Below are 17,386 nucleotides of genomic sequence, written 5' to 3' on the forward strand. Positions count from 1 at the left end.
CAGTCTTACACTTCTATGATTCTATTTAATAGAGAGCTTTCAAATGTCACTGCTAAGAAATAGCTTGTGCTAAAACAGATTGAATGAGTTGGTTTTTGTTTGTTTGTTTGTTTGTTTGTTTGAAAAAGCAAGGTTTATTTCAGTGAGTGTACTCACTTGAGTAAAGATAAGTTAAGTGTTTTCAGGAGCAGGGCTTAGTGTTTCTAAATATATGCACATCCTACAGACTGGAAAAACAAATATTGAATGGTGTCTCCCTGAGATACATATAGCAAAAACCTTTGTTTCACAAGAGACAATTTCTGAATGAGTGAATCTTGACAGGTCTGCTGGGCTAGTCATAGAAGTGTGTGTGTGTCGGGGGAGGAGGGCAATGTGTGCGTGGAAGGGATAGACTGTGTGGCTCGTGAAGTGATAGGATGTGGCTGTGTGTGACGTTATTGATACAATCTGGGACCATATAGAACATGGTTGCAACCAAGGTCCTGTAGTGGCACCAAATCTTCTATAAAGGGGGTCAAATGAGGTGTCTAAGACAAGGTTATGGTTTACTAGTTATGATTATGTTGTCTATATGTGTGTATCAATTTTGTAGTTGAAGTTATGAATATTGGCTCTGTACTGTCTGTATTTCAAACTTATGCTATGCTTCTGGGAAACATCCCAGACAAGTTGGTGTTAGCTCTGCCTGGCCTGCTTGATGGCCCATTAAGGACCATCAGCTATACAACTGACCCATGGAGAGAAGGCAGATACGCCTTGTAACTCAGCAAAGTATGCAGGAACTTGCCCATGTGACTCCAGACTCCATTTTACTGTAATTTTTCACAGTAAGAACAAAGAGGTGTTCTTACACCTGGAAAAGACTATAAAAGGGCCGATGTCTCATTTCCATTTTGTCTTCAATCCTGCTTCTTACCTCTGGAGGGACTTTGCTACAAACTGAAGCTCTGAACAAAGGACTGATGACCCATCCCAGCTGGGGATGTTCCAGAGCCTTGATTTGAACCTGCAGTTTATTCTATCACTGCTGAAAGCCTGAACCAAGAACTTTGCCATTACTGTATGTAATTGATTCCATTTAACCAATTCTAGCTCTCATCTATATCTTTTTCCTTTTATGAATAAACCTTTAGATTTTAGATTCTAAAGGATTGGCAACAGCGTGATTTGTGGGTAAGATCTGATTTGTATATTGACCTGGGTCTGGGGCTCGGTCCTTTGAGATCAGGAGAACCTTTTTTCTTTTACTTGGGTATTGGTTTTCATAACTGTTTGTCCCCATAACAAGTGGCACTGGTGGTGATACTGGGAAACTGGTGTGTTTAAGGGAATTGCTTGTGTGACTTGTGGTTAGCCAGTGGGATGAAACCAAAGTCTTCACTGTCTGGCTGGTTTGGTTTGCCTTAGAGGTGGAAAAACCCCAGCATTGGGCTGTAACTGCCCTGTTTGAGCAATTTGTCCTGAATTAAGTAACAGAGGGTCCTGTGGCACCTTTAAGACTAACAGAAGTATTGGGAGCATAAGCTTTCGTGGGTAAGAACCTCACTTCTTCAGATGCAAGAAGAAGTGCATCTGAAGAAGTGAGGTTCTTACCCACGAAAGCTTATGCTCCCAATACTTGTTAGTCTTAAAGGTGCCACAGGACCCTCTGTTACTTTTTACAGATTCAGACTAACAGGGCTACCCCTCTGATGCTTGTCCTGAATTGGAACTCTCAGTTGGGTCCCACCAGAACCAGCATCGTTAGACTGTGTGTGAGGGGATAGTTTTGTGGGTCATGGGTGGGGTGATGGGTTATGTCTGTGTGTGCGTAGAAGATTGTGTGGGTTGCAGGATGGGGCCCTGCGGATGTGTGGGCATGCAGAGGAAAGCACGACGGGGTACGGGAATGTGCAGCAGCCAGGGAGTGTGCAGGTGCGAGTGTTGTGGTGCTATGCAGGGGAGGGCGATGTTTGCATGGCAAGGTGGGACGCTTGGCAAGGCGCATGTGGGGCGTGGCTCACTTTTTTTTTCCAGGTTCAAGCAACCCCTTTCCTCCCCAGCGCGGAACACAGCTGACTCAGACCTGGATTGGCGCTATAAATAGCGGGGAAACTACCCAGTGACGTCGCGCGCCTCCCACCCACACCCCTGGAGGCGTGCGGCGGGGGCTGTGGTTGGGTTTGTAACTCGAGGGGAGTGAGAAGTGTAGGGATGCAGCTGGACCCCCTCACGCAGGGGCACCCACCTCCCGTCACAGCCCCTAACACGTCAGTTTATACAACGGCCTCTCTCGGGGTGTGGACAAGAGAGGAAACAAAGACACGGCCAGGCCGCAGCAGCCGAGGCGGCCCCTGCTCTCTTCGGGGTGTGGGATACCCGAGGGGAGGAGGGACCGTAAGAGAAAGAGTGTCTCAGCTAGCGCGCGCAGAGGCGGAGCCAGGAGACGCGGGACGCGCGCCAGCCATTCGCAAGCCTGCTGACAGTTGCAGGCGCTGGCGGCTTTTGAATTTAGTTTCCAGTCTGCGAAAAAGAGCAGAGCCCGGCCCGTCTCGCTGCCTCATTGGGCCAGGACGGGTCACGTGGGGCCGTAGTTGTGGGCGGGAGTTGGGAGGGCCCGGTTGAGCGCGCGCCGGCCATATTGGAGGGGCGCGGAGCCCGCCGGTTTTGTGTTTCATTCTGAGCCCGACCCGAGGGGAAGGAACCGGCGCGCGGGCGGGTTCGGGCCTTGCAGCTCCAGGCGCCGGTCTTTTTCCCTCGGCGCGTTGCTGGGGAGGCTTCTGCACCTCCCTGTTCCCGCTCTGTGCTCGTTTAACCCGGGAGCGGCCGTGGCCCCTTTATTTTCCCTCCCTTTTTCCCTTGTTCTAGCCTCGCTGCGCCCCCCGTCCCCACATCGCTTTTGCATCGTCCGCTGCTAGCGCTGCAGCTGCCTCTCTTACCCCTCTGAACGGCTTTGGGGCGCTTAGATCAGCCCCCGCCTCTCTTCTCTCGCGTCTCCCGTCCCCCCGACAGCCTCCTGACCTCGCTGCTCCGCACCCTCGGTCCCCGCCGCATCGCCCGCTCTTCGCCATGGCGACTTCCACGCCGGTAGGGCAGCGCTCCCGGGGCAGCGCGGCCAGCACCCCGCTCAGCCCGACGCGCATCTCCCGGCTGCAGGAGAAGGAGGAGCTGCAGCACCTCAATGACCGGCTCGCCGTCTATATCGACAAGGTGCGGAGCCTGGAGACCGAGAACAGCGTGCTACAGCTGCAGGTGACCGAGCGAGAGGAGGTGCGCGGCCGAGAGCTCACCGGCCTCAAGGGGCTCTACGAGGCCGAGCTCGCCGATGCTCGCCGGGCGCTGGACGATACGGCTCGGGAGCGGGCAAAGCTGCAGATCGAGCTGGGCAAGATCCGCACGGAGCACGAGCATCTGCTGGGCAGGTGAGTGACCCCCCGGGGGGAACGGGCCGGGGGTTCCGGGGGAGGGAGGGCAGGAAGGAGGCCCCAGGCTGGCGCCCTCGTGGAGGAGGGGAAGCCCCCTAATCTGTTGTCGTGCAGTATCTCTCGGGCGGGGGATGTAGCGCGGCCTGAGGTGGGAGAGTTTTAACGGAAATGAATGAATCTGGCCTTCCTCTGCCTTGTGTCCTGCATCGTGTAGCAGGGAAGCTGCCCCCTCCCCCCGATACAGCGAGAGGGAGGCGGGGCGCAGCTCTGTGGAGGGAGTTGCACCATCCCGGAGATCACTGGCTGCCCGGGTGTTTCAGTCCTGGCTGGTGGCTTCAGGATGAGCCCCGCGGATATCCTTTCTTCCCCCTCCCCCCGCAGCACTCCGGGCTTTTGTCCCACTGGAAGGGCTGACCGCTCTCTCCGGGGTTATTCCTCCATAGTAGTGCTTTGCAAAGGAGTGTTCCTGTTATTGCCATGCTGCCAGGCCCTCCTTGCCTGCACCCTAAATCTTTCTACTCCGCTATTGGCCTTATTTCTGGCCTACGTTACTGTAGGGAACAGATGTCGGTCACGTCATAAGGAAGCTCTGCCCCCTCTCCCCCGCTTCGGGGGCTTGATCTCCAGCAGACGAAGACAGCATAAAAATATTGACCTTCCCCTTTGCAAGAGACAAGGGAGCAGGCCTGCTTTGAGGGGATTGTATTTTTTCTTCCCTCCCATTCATTCTCTCTAGTTGTGAGTACAGTAACCTGTCTGCTCCAGCTGCTGCCATGTGCTGTAGCTAGTGACTGTATATGAATGAATGGAGAGGTCCCTGCACTTTCCTCTGGCAGCCCCGCATTCCCATCTGGTGATGAGCCTCCAGTTCTCTTGGGGGGGCGGGGAGGAGGAATATTGTATGGTGAATGAACCTTCCTGGAACAGGGAGGGAAGTGGGTTCAGCAGTGCTAAACATAGCCATTCAGTGCTTGTATAACCTTTCTAGCTACTTGTGGTACTCTAAAACACACTACAGCCTTGTCTGGGTACTTACAACTGTCTGCTTTACAATGTATATGTTCTTTAATGTCCTTAATACATAGTATCATGAAGCATCTGAGTCAATCCTAATACACCTCTACCCAGATATAACACGACCCGATATAACACAAAATCAGATATAACGCGGTAAAGCAGTGCTCTGGGAAGGCGGGGCTGCGCGCTCCGGCCGATCAAACCAAGTTCAATATAACGCGGTTTCACCTATAACGCGGTAAGATTTTTTTGGCTTCCGAGGACAGCGTTTTATCGGGGTAGAGGTGTACATGGTATCAGTAAGCAGTATAGTCAGTCTTTTTTAGAGGGGAAAAGGAGGGTGCCTAGGCTACGAATTCACTCTTTGAATTCACGTGGCAAGGATTGCCATTAGCTAGACCTATAGAGGGTGGGAAGGGCTCTGTGTTAAATCAGGAATTTTTAAAAAAGCATATTGCCAATTGTATTTTAGTTGGGGAGGTATATAGTTCAAATAGTAAACTTAATGTTAAAATGAAAGTTTTGGTAGAGAAAAGTGTCTAGGATTTTTCCTTGCTCTTTTGGTTGTAAAACTTAAATTTGAGCTTTTAATTATGCATTTTGGTGATGAAGGATGTATGTTTTTCTATGACTGTTTTTAATAGTGGCTTCAAGGAAAATAAATGTCAAATGGGTCTTAAAAATCATGTAGCCTCTAGGTTCAAGATTGTTATTTTTTCTTCCAGGGTGCTGATCATTTTCTCAGAGCAGTGATGGAATAGTTTTTTTTAAATAACTCTTGTACATATGGCTTATTAGAAAACAGAAAAATCCACCTATAGAAAAAATCTTTAAGATGAGGTATCATGGTAGGTGAAGTCCATGGTGAAATCTAGTTTTAAGGGGATGCTTAAAGACTAAAAATCTTATGCAGCCTTTTTTCCCCCTTATGAATCTCATAGGACAAATCATGCCATGTCCTTTTGTAGATAATTGATTTGTGTGACTTTCTTTTCTGTATATTTTTTGTTCTCTTCAATATGAATCCTTCACTTAAGATTTTGACTCCTAACTTGTGTATCATCAGTTTTCTGTTACCTGAAAGAGAGAATCTAATTTAATTTTAAACATTTTTGCTGTCAGTTGCCTTCCATTTGGTTTGGCCTGAAACAAGGTTAGTTTATGAACTGTTTGAGTGAATATCTCCATTTGTTTCTGCTATAGCATGATGGACACATCATCTTAGCATCAGCTCACTTTCATTGCAAGGAAGTCTTTCCTGGCAAGTGTGGGCCTAAACCGTCCATTTCTGCTCAATTTGGGATTTCACTTAAAAACTATGTTTAGTCTTTGTGAAAATATTTTCATATGTAAACTGCTGCACTTATGTCTTCCTTTGACTGCAGACAACTCCAGAGCCTCCATTGCTCACAGCTTTGTCAAATAGCAGCAGTGTGTAATTAATAAGGAGAGTCAATGTAACTGCTAGATTATTGGCATTCATTGGCCAGGAAAGCAAGGAGCCCTACAGTGGGCTCAAAAACAAACAAACAAACAAAAAAAAGATGGTGGAGAGTAGAGCAATGAAGACCTTCACCATTTCCCTGCTGCTGGCAGTCTGAAGGGGCAAAGACAAGCCAAGGAAGCTTTCTTTTCTTGCAGTTTGGTGGGTAAGAGAGTAAATTTTTTTAGAGGCAGATACGAAAGTTGTAGGGCTCAGGGGTACAAGCCGCTTATCAAATGCCATAGCTCCTTCTTCATTTGCTGAGAGTGCCACTGGGACTGGGCTTCTTATCAAAGCATACTTCTGGACCTTGGGGAGATGTGTTCAAGTTGTCCATCCTCATCTTCTTCAGGCCTTCATCCTCCAGGTAGTTAGGAGCCTACTGAACTTTTCAAGTCCCAAGTACTGTATTCACTTAGGAGTTGTGTATACATCAAGAAAGGTTCCTTTAGTTGTTTCTGATCTAAATTCTGTATTTTCTTATGATTGAAGACCTTCTAACAAGTATATCGGTCCCTAAAGCCTTGCTAGATATTTTAAAATACAGGTATTCTACAGGCATCCGTTCAAGCTCAGATGTATTTCTGTTCCCAAAATCTTAAACTAAAGTAGAGGCTCTTGTCTGGAGAGCACTTTCTGGTGGTCTCTGGAGGGTTGGCTGACCACATGTTCCTGGCTTCTTTTCAGCTGTTACCTTATAGCTGTGATGCTTTAGTCTAATCCAGGTAATTGGGCTTCATACGGGATAATGTGGTGAGGTTCAGTGCCTGTGATGTGCAGGAGGTCAGGCTGGGTGTTCTGATGTTCCCTTCTGGCTGTTAATTCTAATATTAAAAGATGGCTAAAATACTTTCTTAAAATGATCTGAATAATAATGATTGGAAGGACTGGTGTTCTCACAAGATCTCAAATTGTGGTTCTCACTGAAAGTTTGACAACTCCTTTAGAAGAGATCTCCTAGTAATTGAATATTACATTTTATACACTGGTCCAGAGTGCTCTTACTGGTCATAAGGTGCAGGTTTCCTACCTTCTTTGAGCTCTTTTACATGTTATTACATCCTCTGCTCTCACCTCTCTCCTCCTTTAGTCCATACAAAAAGCTGCCACTAAACTTTTCTTCCTTGCCTCCTTTTTTATTGTATAACTGCTCTCTTTGAATTCTTCCGTTTGGCTTTCCATCTGAGGATTGTGTCAAATTCAAGCTTTTTGTCACTTTGAAAGTGCTGTATAAGTCGTCTCTTGCCTATTTATCCTCCCTTGTCAAGCTTAGTTTTATGCCTCCTAGCATCCATCAGTGCTCACAACTTCATCCACCTGTTTATCAGATTTTCACACAGTTGCCTTTGTGTAGTCCTCTATGTATGATATGACCTCCTTGAGCTCATCTGCAAGGGCCCTATCCTGTCTACGTTTAAGATATTCATTGCTCAGTTTAAGCATTCTCTCTAGGAAGGGTGAGCAGGAATAAAATAAACATGGGATTTCATAAATGGACTAGCATTTGTTTTCATGACAGGCTGAGATTTCACTGTGGCAGTTGTCCAGTGGCTAGGCACATCTGCTCTCTCCTCATGGGAGTTAATGTGGTGAAAGCAGCTTTTAAGTAAACGACATAGCTGAATGAAGATATTAGTAAAGGTGGTAAGTATCCAGAGGAACTACTATAGTCTTGTGCTTTGATTTTTTTTTTTTTTTTTTTTTTTGACTAAACCTTACCATGCAATAACAGTACCTTTGTTTTGCTTCAGATCTTAAACCAGCTTTCCTTCCAGATTCTTTGTTTTAAAGGGAGGAAATTCTGAGCTGGGATTAGACAGTGAAATAGACTCAATGTGGGTTTGATAGATGGGGCAATAACTTGAGTGACTTGGCATGTGTTAAGCACAGTACAGCTGGTGTACAGGGCAACTGCTCAGAAGAACCCTGCTGTCTCAAGGCAAGCAAAGTTGAAACAGCTGTCCCAGCATTTCCTGAGTTGCACATGTGGTATGTTATAATGGATTGGAGGGCCTGGTTAGGGAAGTTGTCTTAATATGCTTTAAAAAGAATATTTAAAAAACTGGAAACATATATTGCAGGCAAAGCAGATTAATTGTTCTCAATTAGATGCAACAGTGCAAGGAGCTATTCAACCTAGGGTGGCTGGCTAAATAGAAAAAGGATCTGATTTTCAAAGCCTTAAGCGTCTACAGCTCAATTTAAGACATTTGGAGCAATGAGTGCTTTGAACAGGCTCTCATTATCAAATTTTATTTAGTCATTACAGTGGTGTTACTGTTGCATATATGGGAAATAGGGGAAGGCCTTGATTTGATCTTGGTTTTGGGAACTAGGACTTCCATCTTCCTCACAGGAGTGCGTGTCTCTGCAGCAGTAGTGTTCCCAAGAATCATTCCAATTTGCTGCTAAAAGTTTCCCTGTGGTTTCATGGGGTTCTCAATAGCAGCAGTGAAACTGACCTGAATCTTGTTAACTTCACACTGTTGCTGTTTGGTAAAGCTATGAAAAGCAGCAGAGATACTGGACCTGTCTGAGATGTCAGGATGATAGCAGTCAGTTAACATTTTGCAAGTGTCTTCCATAAGCACTTCAAACTTACTTTTTCATTAAAGTTTTCTTCAAAAATTTATCGCTTGGCATTACTCTCTAGCAGAAGTTTTCTACTTACTTTTGATGCATAAACTTCTCAAGTTCTGGGTTTGCATAGACACTCATAAGATACTGGTATATCCAATGTTTGTCTAGGTAGCATCTAAAAATACTTTTAGGCTTGATTAATTATATTTTCCTGTACTTACAGGTACACTCCTTTAATGAAAGCAAATTGCCATTTTAAATAAATGACTTCTGTAACAGCAAAAAAGAGAACATAAATTGAAAATTTGATAATGAAAAATCACTCTTCTGTTTGTAATGCAAACTTAGAGTACAAGTAGATAAGGAAAAAATATAAACCAAATACACTCACTTACTGCACTAGGCACTCCTTTGGGGCAGAGGTGATCAATGTTCTATTAAAGGTGACTTGCAAAGAGGAATAGAGAAATTTGCCTCATACTTTTGTGTTTAATATATAGAGAGGGCTTGAAAATCTTCCAGCCTATGAAAAAGTCTGTTTGGACAACTAATGAAATAGTGATTTCACAAATAGGAAAATGAAAGTTGGACAACTTGGGGGATGAGGGGGATTTTTAGTCTGACTGTTAACAACAAAAAGTTCTTATACCTGTTTTCAGTATGATTATCAAAGATAATCTTTATTCAAAATGTTAAGGATTCAGTACCTTAACTTCTTCAATAGAGTTAGAGCTCACAATAAGCACCCTTGTGATCTTGTTTGTTGTGAAACAAAATAGGTACACACACAATCATTTTGAAGTCCTTTGCATCCCACTTCTAAGCCCTTTAGAAAAAATGAACTATTCCTCTGAACATCTTTGATATCCACAAGTGTGAGATCAGAGGTGGCTGGTGGTATATGCTTCCAATAACCAGAGTGTATTCTTGTTTGAAGGAAAAGAAGGGGGGGGGGGAAGTGAGGTTCTTTCTGTTTGTTTGAATATCAATTGGAAAAGTGAGACAGCATTCTAAAATTACTGTTAAGCATTTAATCCAAACTTAGTGATTCAGAGGAGCTTTGCCTGAGTAAGGAGTGCTGAATAGGCCTCTGAGTAGATAAGGTGGATTCAAGCACTTTTATTTCTGAGTAGTTTAACAGATGAGATGCATCTTAGCATAGGTCAGTGGCACCCAACCTCATTAAACAGGAGGGCCACATAAACCTAAGCACAATCTTGTGTGGGCTAAACAGATTCTACATATTTTAATAAGATTTAAAGTCGCCTGTATTGATTGATATTTTACGTTCAGCTTCTTTTGCATATATTTAGATAGAAACAACCTATGTACAGTAGTGTGTGTAAACTAAAAAGATGTAAGTATGATAATGCTAATGAATCAACCATTCGTTAGTATATTGTGTTGAAGCAGGCTGCAGGCCCTATGAGATGTCTGGTGGGCCGTTGGTGATTTAGCATCTGAATGAGGGCTCATCACTTAATTCTAATGTAAGTTGCTAGCTTTGATTTGGTAGTTTGCTCTAATAAAAATATAGGTTGTGTGAGTGAGACCAGAACCAAATTACCAAATGAAAGCTACAGGAAAAGTTTATGGTGAGGAAGGAATTGGTTTACATGTCAAAACAACAGTAACGCTGATCCTACAAACACTAACGCTTTTACACGAGAACCTCTCATCTGATCATTAAGTTAGATATAAATGTTTTCCTACTAAAAGTTGGCCCTACTGTCTTACTGCTCTAGAAAACAAAATCTGGAAAACTGATACTACATATTTCTACTTAGGTGAACATGGTGATTAGTTTACTTCATTGCCATGATCTTATTGAACTCTTTTCCCATTGCAATTATATAATAAGTGTGCCAAAACAATCTGTTAATCACTGTACCAAAGCAGTGAATGGCCAAGTGATTGGTCAAGAGCGGTAGTTCAGAATACTTACTACTATTGACATTATGCCAATGTAGTGTGAGAATGCAGGTGAAATATGGACTGATCCCATCACTTTATGATGATAGACCTGTGCAGCTGTGTCTACACCAGCTTTATCCTTACAATATCACGATATGTAGCAGAGTTGGGAGTATTAGTTCAGATAGGGCTTTGGGTGGCAGCTTTAACAACAATATCATCTGAACCTGTTTAGAGCTAGACAAGGTGGGTTTAAAAACTCTGGCTCCTGGTGTTCTTTGCCCCATCTACGCTATTGCTTCTGCTGGTAGAACTACATTGGTGAGAATTTTTAAGGGGGAAAAGACTATTGTAGATTGTCTTAGTTTTGCCTTATTTAAATGCTTCACTTGCCTTCATAACAGAGGGATCCAGGCTCTTAAAACAGCAGCAGTTAAACTTCACTTTACTATAGGTCTCTTTGTTTGGCAGTTAGTAGGTTACGTTCAGGCAAGCCCCATTGATGACACTTGTGAGAGACTCTCTGCCATCTGTCATTATACTTTAAAATATATTTCTCCTCTACCTGAATTTCAGTAATATAATAATTAGGGCTGTTGATTAATTGTGGTTAACTCATGCGATTAACTAAAAAAAATTAATTGCACTGTAAAAATGATACTATTTCTTTTATTTTTCAATTCACCTCATACAAGTACTGTAGTGCAATCTCTTTATCGTGAAAGCACAGTTTATAAATGTAGGTGTTGGTTTTTTTTGGGGTTACATAACTGCACTCAAAAACAAAGCAATGTAAAACTTTAGCGCTTATGGGTCCACTTAGTCCTACTTTTTGTGCAGCCAGTCGCTAAGAGAAACAAGTTTGTTTATATTTACGGGAGATAATGCTGCCCGCTTCTTATTTACAATGTCACCTGAAAGTGAGAACAGACGTTCGCATGGCACTTTTGTAGCTGGCATTGCAAGGTATTTACGTGCCAGCTATGCTAAACATTTGTATGCTCCTTCATGCTTCAGCCACCATTCCAGAGGACATGATTCCATGTTGATGACGCTCGTTAAAAAAATAATGCGTTAGTTAAATTTGTGACTGAACTCCTTGGGGGAGAATTGTATGTCTCCTGCTTTGTGTTTTACCCACATTCTGCCATATATTTCATTTTATAGCTGTCTGGGATAATGACCCAGTATGTTTCATTTTAAGAACACTTTCACTGCAGATTTGACAAAACACAAAGAAGGTATCAATGTGAGCTTTCTAAAGATAGCTACAGCACTCAACCGAAGATTTAAGAATCTGAAGTGCCTTCCAAAATCTGATTGCGATGAGGTGTGGAGCATGCTTTCAGAAGTCTTAAAAGAGCAACACTCCTATATGGAAACTACAGAACCTGAGCCACCAAAAAAGAAAATCTACCTTCTGCTGGTGGTATCTGACACAGATGATGAAAATGAACATGCACTGCTTTGGATAGTTACCGAGCAAAACCCATCGTTAGCATGTCCTCTGGAATGGTGGTTGAAGCATCAAGGGACATATGAATGTTTGCGCATCTGGCACGTAAATATCTTGCAACGCTGGCTACAACAGTGCCATGCGAATGCCTGTTCTTATTTTCAGGTGACGTTGTAAACAAAGAGCGGGCAGCATTATCTCCTGCGCATGTAAACCAACTTGTTTGAGCGATTGGCTGTAGGACTGAGTGGACTTGTAGGCTCTAAAGTTTTACATTGTTTTATTTTCGAATGCAGTTATTTGTACATGACTCTACATTTGTAAGTTCAACTTTCATGATAAAGAGATTGCACTACAGTACTTAAGTGAATTGAAAAATACTATTTCTTTTATCATTTTTATAGTGAAAATATTTATAATAAAAAATAAAGTGAGCACTGTGCACTTTGTATTCTGTTGTAATTGAAATCAAGATATTTTTGAAAATGTGGGAAACATCCAAAAATATTTATATAAATGGTATCCTATTGTTTAACAGCACGATTAATCACGATTCATTTTTTAATTGTTTGACAGCCCTAAGAATAATGGATAGATGCCATTCATGGCAGTTTAGTGTCTTTTTATTTGAGAAGGAATTAGACACTTGAGAGCCAAAGTACGTGAAGGAGCACAGTTTTGAGCTAATCTATGAATGTATTAGCAAACGGGTATTTACTTAAATATGTACTCTCCCTCTTTATGGAGGAAAAGCTAGATAGTGTTGACAAACAAGAGGAGCTTTTGCTGTTAAATAAGAACTTTAAATATGCATACTGTGTATTGTCTTGTGTTTTTTATATATAGTTTTTCTTGTGCCTGCAAAACTCAAACAGTTTTACTGATCTTGTTGAAACAAACTCTCAGGTTAATTTAAAACTGGGGTGAATGATACATTTTTAAGGGTTACAAAGATTTCCACTGGAATGGCTCTTTCGCTGTATGTTGTAGTGTCACTCTAACAGACTAACACGGCTGCTACTCTGAACTCTAACAGAGCAACCAGAAGTCTGCAGCTTCCTCTCTCTCTCCCCCCCTCACCCCCCCCCCCCCAAATATAGGGATTAGCTATCCAAATACAAATCGACATATAATTAGACTTTTTAAAATTAATTATATACTTTTTTCCTTCTGATTTTAAATTTAGCCAATCTCATTAGAAATGTGAATTCTTAAAGTGACTCTTCTGAAATATGAGGTGCACACGTGGATTGATACCATCAGTAATATCAGTTGAAAAATAAATATGGATATTTTGCAACTGAAGTTTGGGTTCTGGTCATATTATTGTCCTGTGGCTGAATCTATATTACACATTTCTTTCCACTGTTACCAGTGGTTTTGGCAACGGTGGGAGCTCTAATTTAAATTATCTGCCTGTAATTTACCATCAATTTTTTTTTTTATTCTGAACAAAAGGTGTTTCAGCACATGTGGATTTGCATTGAAATAATTAAAGTTGTGAGTTATAGCTGGAGATAGATATTCTGGTTCCAGTTACTGTGTACACAGGCCCTAACTCTGCTCGAAGCATGTTTAAATATATGATTAAAATGCTGTGGCAGACTACAATATTTACCCCTACTGTTGGATCTGCTGTAGTGATAGCAGTGATGGACAACTGTGTATATTAAAAAAAAAAAAGTGTAGAGAGTTTGAAATCTCTACACGTGCTACATTCTTACAGTGTTAGTATTAGGCTGATGATAAACTGCAATGGTTCACTCTGTATATACCTAAGATAGCTCAAGATCAAAGTTCTAGTTGTACAAATAGTGACTTTGATTGCTATGTCTCTTAAATTAAAGCCTGCCATCTTGTGGTTGCAGTAAAAATTGTCTGAAAATGTGTTTTTGAACTTGCTCTGTGATTGACACACATCTTTTAGCTATTTGATGGCAGCAAACTGGGCTACAACTAAATGTGCTCTCTCATCGGTGCCAGATCATCTTTCTTTTATTCCCGCAAGAATATTTGTGTGTTCTTATTACTAAATAAACCTAATTCCTGTATTTGTTCTTGCTGCTGACAAATACTGCTAATTGTGATCTTCAAAAGAGTCTTTTAATTGGATATGGCCTTTTTATACTGTATAAAGAACAGGCCTTCTAGGCTTTTGTACTTTAAAAGTAATTCGGAAATGTCAAGTGTGCTCTTCTGGTTTTGTTAAACTTGTTTTTTGAGCTTTTGGGAGCTCAGACATCTTAATTAAAAGGAGTAGGAGTTATGAATCTTCAGCACAGATGTCCTTTGTTCAAGATATGAAAAATAGTTACCCTTTCAAAAAGGATGACAAAAATTACTTTCCTCTCTCTTAGAGAGGCAAGGTGGATGAAGCAATATTTTTTATTGCAGCAGTTCTCAACCGGGAGTCTGCGGCCCCCTGGTCCATGGGCAGAGTTGGGGACATGGAAGGCATTGCTTCCCCCCCCCCCGCCCCTGCCAAACTACACCTATGTCCAAGGCCCCTGCCCCGAGACACCCTCACTGGCCCTGGAGGTTTTATAGCATGTCAGTGGGGGCCTCAGAGAGAAAAAGGTTGAGAACCCCTGTTGTATTGGACCAACTTCTTTTGGTGAGCGAGACAAGCTTTCGAGCTATCTCACCCATTTTGTGTCTCTAATATCTTGGGACCACATGGCTACAGCAACATTGCATTTCTTCTCGGTTGTCCAATTTTCAGTCTCTTTTGATGTCATTTTATGAGTTCTGTGTTCACTGTTTAGAAATTCAGGTCTTGTCCACTCTGGAAGACTAATGTAAAACAAAACCAAATCAGAAGCCTCCCCAACTATTTTTTTTGAAGTCTGAATATCTTTTCTGATGGTACCACTCAATTTTTATTATAGCCGTTTAAACCTGCCTTCTGTGTGAAGCTATTCTAGCCAGTGGTGTGTTACTTGTGTCTCTCTTCTCTTGGGCACCCACAGGACAAAGGTGATGTTCTACTTAACTGTTTTTAAAAAAAGCTTCTATTGAATGCAGCAGACAAATTTAAAGGGAGTCAATTTAAATCACACTTGTCTGAAACACTTAAGCACTTTACTTTAAGAGTAATCTGCGGCAATACTTGTAACTGAAAGATTAAACATAAACTGGAAGAATCTTTTTACTTTGTTTGTATGACAGAAGATTGTATGATTTTTTTTCTTTTTCTGTAGTCATTCCCCTGAAGCAGAATTGGAATATTGTTTACGTACTAGCATCTACTGGACAAAACTGTCTTCATTACTGTTTCAGAAAGCATGACTGGCTGTGTCTACCCTAAGGAAATGGGGAGACCCATAATTCTTCACCAGTGCAGTTCCATTTGTGGTAGTAACAGTAAGGTCATACCATAGACGGGAGATGGATATCTTTATCCCCATTTTGTCTGCTCAGATGTGTTTAGGCAGCATAGTGGCAGAAGCTAATTCTGTTTAGGCTACCACCTCTGTTGGTGGATACTTTGGATGTGAATAGTTATTAAAAGAAATCTCATCAGCAATTCAATCTCTTAATTTGGACAGGTCTAGTTTGTTAGAGCCAGTACATTGGGGCAGGGAAATGCCCTGAATTCTGGAATTGCAAAATGAAAAGGCTAGTGTGTGTGGGAGAGAGCCACTGGACCAATTATTTCTCTAAAGTTGCTCCAGGTAAGGAGCTGGCTTGGGCTTCTTTGGGGCAGGGAAGTGGCTTCTGAGCTTGTTTGAGGTAATGGTCCTGGGCTAGCCTGTCTTGTCACTATTTCCTCCAAGGGACAAGGGAAACTGGCAGACTTAATTCTTTCCCCTCCCTCCAGAAAGGTGCTCTCTCTCGAGTGTTTTACGGATGAGATTTTTATAAATTTGAAATTGAAAACTTATGTTAAAGCCTAAACTTGTGACACTTGTAATTTACATTAAATACAAAAACAATAATTAAGCAGTGTATATTTGCTGCAGCATTTTAAGGAAAGTGAAACTGATGACCTGATGGAAGTCATGAGCTGAACTTCTGGAACCAAGTTTAGTTAAAGTGCTAAACAAGCTTTTGACAGCAGTAGTATCTTTTTTGTAGGTGCAGAAAATATTTTCTTCACTTCATTTTAATTGACTGGTTCAGTTCAATGACTAGTTAGTTCAAAGGTAAGCAACTAATTGGGAGTTGAAAAAGCAGAAAAGCTTGGAAGAGGAAAACAATCTGAATAAAACTAGGTGAGAGGATGAGATCTACTTGTTGTTTCTAGTCGTCATATTCTTCCAGATTTTAGTCAGCTCAATTTACTAACTAAAGAAAGTACTTAATTTCTTTACACCAGTGTTTATCAAAAACATGTTTTGCATATATCTTAAACTTTTTTCTTCCGTATCCAATATGTTTAAGGTATTTTAGTTAGTAAAAAAAAATCTAAAATACTGTTTTTGTTTGTGTTTAATTGAATTTCTATTTCCATCCAAATAGAGCTCGTCACAAATAACAAAAATCATTTACCATTTTCTAACCTAATAAAAATGTAAAAATTAAGAATCCGAATAAACTTAAATTAAGCTATGTAATTGATTAAAAGTGTATTCTCCTGGTTAGCTCAAAAGACCACATTTAGTATAAAAACTGTATTTAGTTGCAAATCAACATATTTTAATGGCTACTAAGACAGCCCTTTATTTAATTTTTTAATTTGTTGACTGTTTCTAGACATTTGTCTCACCGACCTCTTTTTTTCCAGCTATGCAAAAAAAGAATCTGATCATAATGCAGCCCAAGTCAAGCTTCGGGAGTTTGAAGCAGCCCTAAATTCCAAAGAAGCTGCCCTAGCTACAGCACTTGGTGATAAGAAAAGCCTGGAAGGGGAACTTGAGGATTTGAGAGATCAGATTGCACAGGTGAGATGAACTGGTTCACAATCCAGTCTGCTGAACAGATTGGCTCTTTAGCCAGAAAATCACTCCTTGTAAAAGAGCTAAATTTTACTCTAACCAAAATTGAAACAAAATGCTGCGAACAGAAGTTGTAAATCAGTTATTCCTCTCCAACTGAATGAAAGCAAAGTTCTAGTGTTCTTATCTTTAAACTGAAAACACTGTTTCTGGCACATTTGCTAAGCTGACCATGTTCTCCCCAGTCTTTCCCTCCGTGAGGGGACAGTAGATTCTGGTCTGAGAGTTTTTTTTGTAAAGGGTCATTTTCCTTGAAGGAAATGAGTTTACTGTTTCCCCCCCCCCCATAGTTTAGGGGGGGAGGAAATGATTAAGTTTGACACCCCCTTGTGCATTCTCCTCTTCCCCCCCCCCCCCCCCGGCCATCAGGTGATTGCTCTACCTGGTCCCAACATCCCAAGAAGGCCCTAGCATCTCCTGGCTCAGACCTCCTCTTTTCTATATTTTGGACTGCTAATGAAATTCTACTCTTCGGAATTAAGTTCAGCATTTGAGAGGGATTTCTTCAGCATCAGAGGTGTCATCTATACCTTTCCTTCTGTCCTCCTGTCCTAATACCTCAGCACCATCAAGTCTGTTCAATTTTTGGATG

General features: G+C 41.9%; 1 protein-coding gene across 1 annotated transcript in view; it reads left to right on the plus strand.

Moving 5' to 3' along the window:
• The first annotated feature begins 2,176 nt into the window (after nucleotides 1-2,176).
• The window catches only part of LMNB1 (lamin B1), a 41,997-nt gene continuing 26,787 nt past the window's right edge, over nucleotides 2,177-17,386 (plus strand). The window contains exons 1-2 of the mRNA XM_005310726.5: nucleotides 2,177-3,404; nucleotides 16,584-16,740. Coding sequence (XP_005310783.1) covers nucleotides 3,052-3,404; nucleotides 16,584-16,740 — 510 coding nt within the window. The 5' untranslated portion in view covers nucleotides 2,177-3,051. The remainder of the gene's footprint in view (nucleotides 3,405-16,583; nucleotides 16,741-17,386) is intronic.

Source organism: Chrysemys picta, chromosome 6 (assembly GCF_011386835.1).
Source record: "Chrysemys picta bellii isolate R12L10 chromosome 6, ASM1138683v2, whole genome shotgun sequence".
Lineage (NCBI taxonomy): Eukaryota > Metazoa > Chordata > Testudines > Emydidae > Chrysemys > Chrysemys picta.